General features: G+C 39.0%; 2 protein-coding genes across 4 annotated transcripts; one reads left to right on the top strand and one right to left on the bottom strand.

Moving 5' to 3' along the window:
- The first annotated feature begins 421 nt into the window (after nucleotides 1–421).
- On the top strand, nucleotides 422–10,917 carry LOC141684456 (uncharacterized). 3 transcript variants are annotated; one of them, XR_012560639.1, is made up of 4 exons: nucleotides 422–1,495; nucleotides 1,603–2,120; nucleotides 10,493–10,581; nucleotides 10,778–10,853. XR_012560639.1 is itself a non-coding variant. In XM_074489442.1 (2 exons), the coding sequence occupies exons 1-2, from the start codon at nucleotides 586–588 to the stop codon at nucleotides 1,740–1,742; spliced, it is 1,050 nt and encodes a 349-aa protein (XP_074345543.1). In that variant the 5' UTR covers nucleotides 422–585; the 3' UTR covers nucleotides 1,743–2,332. The 3 variants fall into 3 exon arrangements, 1 of the variants encoding a protein (XP_074345543.1); XR_012560640.1 differs by lacking the exon at nucleotides 10,493–10,581 and having other exon boundaries at nucleotides 10,778–10,917; XM_074489442.1 differs by lacking the exons at nucleotides 10,493–10,581; nucleotides 10,778–10,853 and having other exon boundaries at nucleotides 1,603–2,332.
- Nucleotides 2,658–3,062, bottom strand: LOC141685595 (uncharacterized). Its single transcript, XM_074490687.1, has one exon. It carries the CDS (start codon nucleotides 3,060–3,062, stop codon nucleotides 2,658–2,660), a length of 405 nt encoding a protein of 134 aa, XP_074346788.1.
- Nucleotides 10,918–11,213: the final 296 nt, after the last annotated feature.

The following is an 11,213-nucleotide window of genomic DNA, read 5'->3' as shown; positions in this document are numbered from 1 at the left end:
TAAACACATAAATGAATTAAACAATTTTCACAAGTAGCTCTGATGCCATTGTTGGGTGTTGTACCTAAGCCTAACTACTATATTGCCAACCTCCTACAAGAGAGGAGCTTCTCTCTATATATAAACCACCACTAAGGTGGGCCTAAATGACGTATTGGGCCTAATTAGTAATCTGGGCCCAAGTCCCTACATGGGCCTGACAATAGCCCCTCTACAAAGTATGCAAATCTTCAGATTTTGTAGTTTTTTATTGTGTTTCGGTCTTCATCTTTTTTGCTTTTAATAGCCCATTTCGTTGTCGGCCCATTTAGTTTGTTTTTATTTTTTCCGCCTCTTCATCTTCCTTCTTTTGATTTGTAACTATCTTATCTTGGGATTGTAGTATTTAATTGGTAAGTAAAAGGTCTCTCCTTTACTTTCTTTGTTTTAAATTTCCTTGTTTAAATATCTGTGTTTATTTCACCTTGCAGAGTGTTGGACCTTTTAATGAATTCTTGAAGGAGTCTTTGTCAATTTTCCGAGTCGAGTTATACATATCTTATCCTTTCTTTATCGTTCTTTTAGTTTCTTCATTTAGTTGTCATCATGAGTTGTGGGTCTAAATTTGTCGAGGAGGGAGGTAGAAGTTTTTCCAATGGGTCCGAGAATACCTTTAGTGATTTAGGTTCTCTTAACCGCACCTCTGTTCCTTTGTCTTCTTCCGGGGGTTTTTCTTCTTTCGGAGTCAATTTTGGGGATAATAGTTTAGTGAAAGAGGAGGTTGTTGGAGATGTCTTAAAGGTAGAAGGTACTGGTGACTCTGTTAATGTCTTTGATTCTGAAGTGGGTGTGTTGGTATCTGGTAATAGAGAAAGTTATTTTAGGTCTCAGAGACCCTATAATGCCCGAAATATTTATCACAAAGTCGCTTTGAACCTTGAAGTGTTATCTGGGTATTGTTATTTTGCGGATGGTTATTTAGTGTATCCTCCGAGTCATAGAGATAGGATGTGGGATCCCTCTCGAAGAGGTTTGCAAGCGATACCGGACCTGTGGTTCGCTTATGGGTTCAGATTGTCTATGCACCCATTTTTTCTTCGTGTATTAAAGACTTTAGACTATGGGGTGGGTCAAATATTCCCTAACTTGGTTTTACAAATAAACGAAGTTATAGCACACCGTTGTGAGCTTGAGATGGAGCCTAGTTTGGATTTGTTCTTTTCTTTATACTGGTTGAAGTCCACGGGGGCGCGGATATACTTTGATGTGAAGCCTGGGTGCCCGAAGCTTGTCAGTACTCCTTCGTCGGATTCTGGGTGGCACTTGAAGTGGGCATGGTATGAAGGTCACGAGCTAGCTGAGGTGGCCCTATGGTCTCGTTTATCCCCTAAGATTTTGAAGGTTTGGAGTGAAAGTAGATCCCTCACAGCAACTGATTTAGCTAGATTTTGTGGGAGAACTTCTCAGTATACGGCCTCATCCTTTTCAGATGTTCGGTTTTTGTGTAACCATAGTCGTAAGCTTTAGTGGTTTTTTATTTTTGCGTGGTATTTTGTGCATCTTTGTTTGGTTGTATATTCTGATTTTTGGCCACTTTGTTTTAATGCTTCCTTTTTGTTACAGTTTCAGGTCCCAAACTTCGAATGTTGGTTCATCCTTTGCTGAAGATGCCTTCTGAAAGTATTATGCGCTTGTTGGCAAAGAAGAAGTCGTGTGTTAGTACTATTGGAGGTGAAAGCAGCGTGGAAGCTGGGGCTAAGTAATGTGAGAAGGTTGTTGTAGGTGGAGATGTCAAAGATCCAAAGATGGACTTAGGGTTGACGGAGAGGGGATCTTTGGGAGATAGTGCTGTGAAGGAGAAGAAGAGGCATCGAGAGCATAGTTCCTCGCGGTCCCATCACCATAGAAAGCATAAGGATTCGGGTAAGATTGTAGTCATCGAGGATAGTGACAAGGTGTCTCCGAACCTATCTTTGTCGAAGGTTGATGTAGTTGTGGTGGGTATGAGCCCGTTAGAGGTATCGAAGATTAGCAGAGGTGAAGAGGAGGAGAATGCCTTAGTTGCTGGAGCTATTGATGCCAAGCCTTCGGGAGCTTCAGGCTCAAGGGTTTTAGCAGTTTGTAGGAACTATGCTGCGAAGGTATGTGTGATTCCCCTTTCTCCCCTTTTTTATTTTTCTGTTTTTTCTTTTTTTTGTTTATCTTTATTCAGCTTGTCATTGTTTTTTTTTCTAACGACCAATTGTCCATTAATGGTGTTTTTAGCTTATTTCATTTTTATGATCGTCGAGTTTGTGTTAATTTTTGTGGACTTAGCCTTCAACTTAATTATCGAGTTTCATTTCAAATGTTTTTTTGATACGTTGTTCTTTCTGTAACAACGTATTTTTGTGTTGTATTTGGTAGTCTTCTTTTCTCTATCGTGTATGTTTTAGTCGATCATACGTCTTTGTTGTGTCCATATTTGAACATGTAAAAGATTTTCGTAAATGTAGTTGCAGTGATGAGAAGAAATGTAGAAAGGAATAACTTAGTTTCATGAGAGAATTTTTTGGAGATAGCAATCTTTTGAGACTCACACTGATTACGAGTTCTCAAAGTTTCTAAGGTAGATAATTTAACTTAACATAATTTAAAATGGCGTTGGAGTTTCTGTTTTCTTGGGTTTTTGGGGAGCTTTAGGGATAGAACTTCTTGAGGTGGGCAGCGTTCCAAGTATTGAGGACTATGGAGCCATCAAGGTGTGCAAGGAGAAAGGTATTTGGCCTTACGACCCGAACGATCTTGTATGGGCCTTCCCAGGGTGGAGCAAGCTTGGATGTTTTTGTTGGCATCGATATTGCAGCTTCTTTGAGAACAAGATCACCCATGGCTAAATTTTTTGGTTTGACTTTGGAGTTGAAGTATTGAGTTGTTTTCTCTTGATACTTGGCCACTCTGAGGTGTGCTACATCGCGAAGTTCTTCCACGAGGTCTGTCTTGAATCTCAGCCCTTCTGCAGACTTTTCAGGGTCGAAATTCTGGAGTCGTAGAAAGTCCATGCTTACTTCGATTGGGAGGACAGCTTCGGAGCCGTAGGCCATCTTGAAAGGTGTTTGCCCTGTCGAGGCCCTCAGAGTTATTCTATAACTCCATTGGACGTTAGGGAGTTCGTCGACCTATACCCTATCAGCTTCTGTTAGCCTTTTCTTTATTCCTTGAAGAATCGCTTTGTTTGTTATTTCCACTTGCCCATTGCACTGAGGATAAGCCACCGACGCCTTGACATGTTGTGTTTTTAATTGGTTAAAGGTTGTTTCGATGTCATTTCCTATGAACTGGGTTCCATTATTTGCGACAATGACGCGTGGTACTCCAAACTGAAATACGATGTTTTCCATGAAGAAGTTAATGACATCAATTTCTCTGATTCTGGCTAGTGGTTTGGCTTCTACCCATTTTGTATGATAGTCTATGGCGACGATTATGAACTTTTTCCGTCTAGTGCTTCGGGGCATTGGCCCACGAGGTCTATCCCCCACATAAGAATGGACACGGCGAGGTGAAAGAGGAGAGCGTAGATGAGGGCCTTCGACCCACCGAGCTGTATAACTGGCATGATTTGCACTTTTTGGTGAAGTCTTCGCAGTCTTGCCTCATTGTGGGCCAATAGATACCATAACTCATTATTTTGAGTGCTAAATTTTTCTCAGACAAATGTTCTCCACAGATTCCAGTGTGCACTTCTATCATTGTTGTTTCTGCTTCCTCCCTTCCCACGTATTTGAGTAGTGGTTCCTTTAATGATCTTCGATACAGTTGATTGTTTTCCAAACAATAATTTCTTGCTTTGAACGCTATCTTCCTCTTATCATTTTCATTCATCTCTGGTAAGTTTCCTTGGATGTATTGAATTAAGGTCGTTCTCTAGTCGTGGGGTGGTAAGACGCAGTTGATGTTTGTTGGAGGTATCATAATTGACGAAGTTATGAGGACCTTGGTGTAAACTGGGCTTGAAGATGTATTCTTATTTGAAGTTGTGAGCTTTGAGAGAGCATCTTCCCAATGGTTTATAGATCTTTCGATGCAATTTAGGTTCTATGAGGAGAAGGAGTGTAGCAAACCTTTCACCATGGTTGCGTAAGCTATCATTCTGTCATTGATGACCTTGTACTCTCCTAACACCTGTTTAATGACGAGTTGGGAGTCTCCGTAAACGTCGATGACATGAACCTCGAGGTGTTGAGCTAATTGAAGTCTTGCTATGAGGGCTTCGTATTCTGCCTCGTTGTTTGTGACATTGGTGGAGAATTTGATGGCTTGCTGGATTTTGAAACCTTCAGGGCTTTTTAGAATGACACCCGCTCCTCGTGCATTAATTACCGATGATCCATCTGTGAAGAGGGACCAAGACCTCTTGTTCTGATCTGTGCTTACCTCTCCCTCCTCATAACTCATGAAGTTACATTCGATAACGAAATCGGATAGAGCTTCCGACTTTATCGATGTTCTTGGGGTGAACTCGATGTTGAACTGACTGAGTTTAATAGTCTATGCGGCTAGTCTTCCTGGCATGTCTAGGCGATGTAGAATTTTCCTAAGGGGTTGGTTAGTCATTACACTAATCAATCATCCTTAGAAATAGTGTCAAAATTTTTTGCTTGAGACCATGAGAGCGAAAATGAGCTTTTCAATTTTTGAATATCTTATTTCAGCATCTTTCAATGTATGGCTTACGTAGTAAATAAGTCATTGCTCTGAAGCCTTCTCTTTGACAAGAACCGATGCAACCGTGGCGTCTGATGCTGACAAGTAAATTTTCAGGGGTTCGCATGGTGTGGCCTTAGTTAAGATTGGTGGCAAAGCGAGGAAGCATTTGATACCTTGGAAGCTTTCCTCACAGTCATTGTCCCAGATGAATTTGCTTGATTTCGAGGCCCTTTTAATGATATTAAACATTGGTAAACACCTTTTTGATGACTGAGGAATATAGAGTCTAAGAGCTGAAATCAAGCCTATGAGGCTTTGCAGATCTTTGATGGATCTGGGAGATGGTAGATTTTGAATAGCCTTTATCTGGGCTGGGTCTGCCTCGACCCCTCGACTCATCAGGAGGTATCACATAAATTTGCCACCTTGCAAGCCAAATGAGCATTTAGTTCGATTTAGCCGCATTTTATGTTCCCTGATTCTTGTGAATGTCTCCATGAGGTCATCGATATGATTCGTAGCCTTGACAGATTTGACAATCATGTAATTAACATAAATTTGCATATTTCATCCGATCTATAGAGCAAAAATGGCATCCATTGTCTTTTGGAACGTGGCTCCTGCATTGAGGAGTCCAAAAGGCAGCATATTATACCCGAAAATGCCTCTATGTGTTATAAAGGCCGTGTGGTCTTGGTCCTCCTTGGCTAGCTTGATTTGGTTATAACCTGCAAACGCATCCATGAAAGACAACATCTTGTGGCCCGCTGTGGAGTCGATGAGCTGGTCGATGTTGGGCAGGGTATAAAAGTCTTTGGGACCTGCTCGATTAAGATCGGAGTAATCAACGCACATTCGCCATTTGTCGTTGCTTTTCTTGACCAAGACTGCGTTGGCGATCCATTTTGGAAACTATACTTCTTTAATAAAACCAGCAGCTAGGAGTCTATCAATTTTTATATCTATGGCCACTTGTTTTTCTAGGGAGAAAATTCTTTTCTTCTATTTTTCTAAACGGGCATCCGAGGCAATGTTGAGACGATGCAATGCCGTCTCCTCAGGGATACCTGGCATATCTTTGGGATCCCAAGCAAAAATGTCCCTGAAGCGGAAAAGTGTGGCTGTTAGTTGTTCTTTGACTAGCAGAGGTAAGTTCGCTCCTATCTGGACTGTCTTCCCAATGGAGCCTTCGTACAGCTCGACAGCTTCTAGGTCTTCATTGGCTTCAAAGTTTGTTAGTTTAGGAATCTCAATTATTTCTCTTAGGTCCACTTGTATTACTTGGTTTACATCAGTGTTTGGTGGGTTTCGCTTTTTTAAAATTGAGTTATCGATGTAGCATTGTCTAGAGGTTTTCTGATCGCCGCAAACTTTGCCTATTCCCAATTCCGTTGGAAACTTCATTTTCAAGTGGGTTATGGAAGTAATTGCTCTAAGCAGGTCGATAGTAGTTCTGCCTATAATAGCATTGAAACTTGAGATTGCATTAACCACGTGGAATTTAACTATCCGCCATGTTTGACATGGTGGCGAGCTGAAGAGAACAGGGAGGTCTATGAGCCCAACGAGCTTGACCTCATTTCCTGTAAACCCATAGAGAGGTGTGCCTTTGGCTATGTCGAGTTTTCTGTCACCCAGTTCCTTTCTGGAATATGCACTGTAATATAAAATATTTACCAAGCTTCCATTATCCACCAAGATTTTCCTAACTGTGTTTGTATCGATCTTAGCTGTTATGACAAGTGCATCCTGATGGTCCTCGATGATATCATCTGTGTAGTCCTCGTCTGAGAATGAAATTACTGGGTTGGAATTTCTTCCAGGCCTCTTGGACTCGATTCTACAAACATCTCGAGCATACAACTTCTTTGAGTTGTTTGAGAACCCATCAGCTAAATATCCTACTGAAATGACATCTATAACTCTGTCTGAATCACGATATTGGGCTCTGTGAGCTTGAAAGTTTTCCACATAATGAGTTAAATGTCCTTGACGGCCCTTGTCCTCGATGAGGTTTGTCATTTGAAAGCATCTTCATGTCTCATGCCCTGTGTCTTCATGATAGTCACAGTACTTGCTGCTTGGTGGTTTGTTGGGATTCATAGGCCTTGGAGGTCTATACGAAGGGTCTGTTTTAAGGACAACCAAAATTGTTGCTTTATCTGTATTAAGCTTTATAGGGTCTTGATAATCTTTCGACTTGGCAGATGATTCTCTGTTATCATGATGTGCAGAGTCCTCGGGAAGACGATCTCGAGGCTTTTGGTAGCTGCGAGAAGTTGGATAGCTACGAGGAGTTGGAAAAGATTGAGATTGTCATGAGCCTCGAGGCCGTTCCTGTTGTTGGTTACTTTTGGTTTCTCTCTTATCATAATCATGATACCTCTGAGGGCTTCGATCATACCGGGGACTTGGAGACCGTGAGTGTTGTATGCTCCCGACAACCTCTTGGAGAGTTAGCTTATGCTCAATAATTTTGATTGTTGACTGTAATGTTTTGGGTTCTTTCTCAAACAATTATCAATGCCTGCAATGAGATAATTTACGGCTAATGGGTCAGCGAGGTCTGTGATCTCTGTAATGTGGGCTCGGAACCGAGTAAGGTAAGCCTGCAGATCTTTATTAGATCGTTCATATACAGATATTAGAGATGCTGTTATCTTCCTTCCTCGCTTGTTGCTGGAAAAGCGAGTTCTGAATTTGCTTTTCAGAATTGTCCGAGAGTCGATTGATCGTGGTTGAAGGTTATTGAACCAATTTAGAGTCGTCCCTTTGAGGCAGGTAGAGAAGAATCGACATTGGGCGATCTCTAAGTGTCCGAAGAAATCCATCATGTCATCAAATAAAGTGATGAAGTCTGATGGGTCCGTGGATCCATCAAAAGATTCAATTGGAGGGACTTTTAACTCTCTGTTTATTTTGGCATTCTCGATTTTTGAAGACAAAGGACTTTCTGAAGTTACTTCGATACCTCCTCTATGAGTTTGAATATAATTTTTTATCAATGTTAAATCATCTGCTAGCTTCGAGAGCTTCGAGGTTTGACGATGTTTCGAAGTTGTGTCGTGGCTTTCTTCTTCCTCTGAGATTTCATCGTCCTTTACTTTTACTTGTTTTCTTTTCGAATGATACGAGCCTGCAGACTCTTCATACTCAGAAGGTGTTGCATGTTTAGATGGGAGCCAGGTGGAATCATATTTTTACTCAGTTTGATATTCTAAAAACTCACAGTCTTCGGATACTTCGGAAAATTCATGATGCAGGTGGATGATTTCTTTTTTCCGTCTTATTTTCTCCGTTATTAACTTCCTTTCTTTCTCAAACAATATCTCCTCATCACCTTCATTTGGATCCATTGTGCCTTCATCCTCAATAACGTCTTTACCTTTGTTACTTTGTTTTTTGTCAAGATGTAGACGCATATCGCTGGACAAAACCTACTGCCCTGTCTAGGCCTCGACGAGAGTCCTATCACGGCCTTTTGGTCATTTTTTCCGATCAACAGGATCTGACTGAGTTGGCCTTTCAATAGAGACCTCATCTTCCTGATTAAACACTAGGAATTTAGGTTGTATCACTACGTTCTGGCTCAGATCTGCTTTGTGTAGTACACTCTTTACGTCCTTAGTAGTCGGAGCTTGAACTCCAGCTTGCTGTATTGTAGTTTCCCGGTGATGAGGGGTTTTGCTCTCCATTAAACCACCAGAGATCCCCTCCTTCTAGCGCCACTATTGCACCTAAGCCTAACTACTATATTGCCAACCTCCTACAAGATAGGGGCTTCTCTCTATATATAGACCACCACTAAGGTGGGTCTAAATGACTTATTGGGCCTAATTATTAATCTGGGCCCAAGTGCCTACATGGGCCTGACATTAGGTTTTGAGCACATAAACGCAACGGAAATAGTAATTAAAATGTGAAAATCAGAGCTTTCGAAACCCACCGCAAGATCCATGCGAAAAACAGATATTTCATTCATAGATCATATTTTTTACCTTAAGAAGCTTTACGATTATGGTTATCAAAAGGAGATCCTAGCTTTAACCGAACACTACGTATCCCGCCTTAACGATCTACGCCGTAGAGGTATCTACACGAAAGCTGGTACGGAGGAGGCGTGTACTAGCACCAAGAACGAACCTGTTTTCCCCTATCTCACTCTCTCAGCTTTAGCTGCTAGGGTTTTATGTTTTTATCTAATAAAAACGTAACGCTAATTTTAGATTTAAGGATGTTTATATAGAGAGGCCAAAAACTGTCCTAACCCTAATCCAAGTTAGAGTTTATTAAAATCTGAAATTCTATTTATTTAGTAATTAAGTTTAACTCAATTACTAAATAACAACTGAATTTTGGATTTAATAATATACAAATTTGAAATTCATGTATCCCATTAATTAAGTCCAACTTAATTACTGATAAATAATTCAAATTTCCTTTTTAATTCAAATCCGAATTTGAATTAAATATTCCTCCATGCTTTCTTTGTGCGACCCTATAGGTTATTATTACATTGGAAATAATTTAAATATCTCATATTTAAATTATAAATAATGAATGGCATCTAGTAATACATCATTGCTACCCAAGTAATAATAATTAAATTAGTGATCGATTAAACCTTTCGTGAATAATGTACAATGTAATATAATCCTTTTAACCACATATTATAGATTAAACTAGAGGCATGTATTATGTCATCCTTATCAATGTTTAATCCAGGTTTTCTTGATCAATGAGTAGACTATCATATCAAATCAATATTTGAGCGTGGCCACGCATTTCATTGTCTAGCTCACACAAAAGGCCAATAATATCACTCCTAAAATAGGAGGGTTAAGTCCCATCTAGATCATTCATATTTCTCATACAATTCATAATATACCCAATGTCCACTTTTATTATTACCTGGTGAAGGATAACTTTTAATGAAATCAATGTATATTATTTCCCGTATAAAAATATAATGACTTCAGGTCTAAGGACCATTACATCATTATCACTGTGAGAATTACTTATGACACAACAGACTTGTGGAATCTCACATTGGGTCTGTCCAACACCATGTACATATACATTTTCCTGTGTTTTTTACTTTAGTATCAATATACCTATGATCAATGAGATGTGATCATCAGTCAACAAACACACCAGTCTTAATGCATTATAATTGTCCCTTAATAATAATACTCGACTAGGGACCTTTAGGAATATTGATATTATTCTCATAATCTCATTTCTAAGTCAAGTACTTAGAGATATAGAATTGCATATCATATTCCAAGGACATTTATTAATCTAACATTTATATCGCAGTAAATTAAGAAGTAATAAACTATAAAGGGAATAATCGATAGAACATAAACATTAATAATCCAAATGTCTTAAACTAAAATATCATAGTGTTGTCTCTAGGGCACAAACACTAACAATATATGCCTATGTGTCTATTGTTTGTATGTTTTAGTCATAACTTTCAATCCATAAATCAAATTTGGCTGAAATGAAGGGTGGATAAAAGTTTATTACGTCTATGTAACGATTAGAATAAAATGAGAGTGAGTATCGATAGATACTTGTGATGCCTAGCAGAATAAACGTGGCATAGAAAAGGAAAGCAAGTGACCAATAAATAGAACTGAGATGTAGAAGGAAGCAAGTGATTAGTGAGTAGAAGTGAGACAAATGTTTTATTAATGAATTGCATTATGTTCTGAAATAAATGTTTTATCAATGTTAATTTTGATTCTATTTTATTGAATTACAATGTTTATCATATTGAATTATTTTAGAATTGGATAGTTTTCTTTATGTGGACCAGATTCGTGGTTAGGCCAGATTCGTCATCGTATTAGGCCAATGTGTGCCTTGGATCCAGTTTAGAGAGCAGAGCCGTGTGCATTGCTCGAGGTTAGTGTGTGACTGATCAGCAGCCTAACCTTGATTTTTAAAATTTAAAATGAATATCCAATTCTAATGATTGTTTAGCAAGAAACTTGATTCCTCTGAATCATTTGAGTTGATCGTTGTTTAACCTCAGTTATTGCTATTATTACTTGCTAAGATAGTTAGCTCACTCTTGCGAATCTTTTATATGATTTTACAGTTAAAAAGGAAAATATTGGTAGCGAGGATTCCCAGTCCAGTGCACGAGAAGTTGAGTTGGATCGAGCTAGCAGGAGCTTTATGTTATAGTTGAGTAATGCAAGTTTGTAAGAATGATTTTATTATCAGTTGTAAGTTAAACTAGTTGGGATTTGGTACGATATAATAAAACTTAAGTTTGTGGCTTGTTTTTATACTTTAACCTGTTACGATCTCTGGTTATGTAAAGAATGGTCATTGCTTATTCTATTTCATAAATAGGTTTATATTTTGTGCGTGTGTGTTGTGAATCCAAAAGTTCTGACTCGGGTTTCGGGGAGGGGAGGATGTAATATCTGGGAGGATGAATTATGTGTTAATTGATATCTACATTTGATGGTTTTATGTGATATAAAGTGGGAATTGTAATTTTTATATATAAAATAAAGTATAGATCA

This window comes from Apium graveolens, chromosome 9 (genome assembly GCF_009905375.1).
Source record: "Apium graveolens cultivar Ventura chromosome 9, ASM990537v1, whole genome shotgun sequence".
NCBI classification, from domain to species: Eukaryota; Viridiplantae; Streptophyta; class Magnoliopsida; order Apiales; family Apiaceae; genus Apium; species Apium graveolens.
The sequence above is the reverse complement of the archived record's forward strand: the minus strand, read 5'-3'. Positions and strand labels throughout refer to the sequence as shown.

Excerpts from the sequence above, each read along its gene's own strand:
- LOC141684456 (XM_074489442.1), top strand. The coding sequence starts at position 586 with ATGAGTTGTGGGTCTAAATTTGTCGAGGAGGGAGGTAGAAGTTTTTCC. Across the intron at positions 1,496-1,602 it reads GTTTTTGTGTAACCATAGTC|TTTCAGGTCCCAAACTTCGA; the intron begins GTAAGCTTTAGT and ends TTTTTGTTACAG.
- LOC141685595 (XM_074490687.1), bottom strand. The coding sequence starts at position 3,062 with ATGGCCTACGGCTCCGAAGCTGTCCTCCCAATCGAAGTAAGCATGGAC.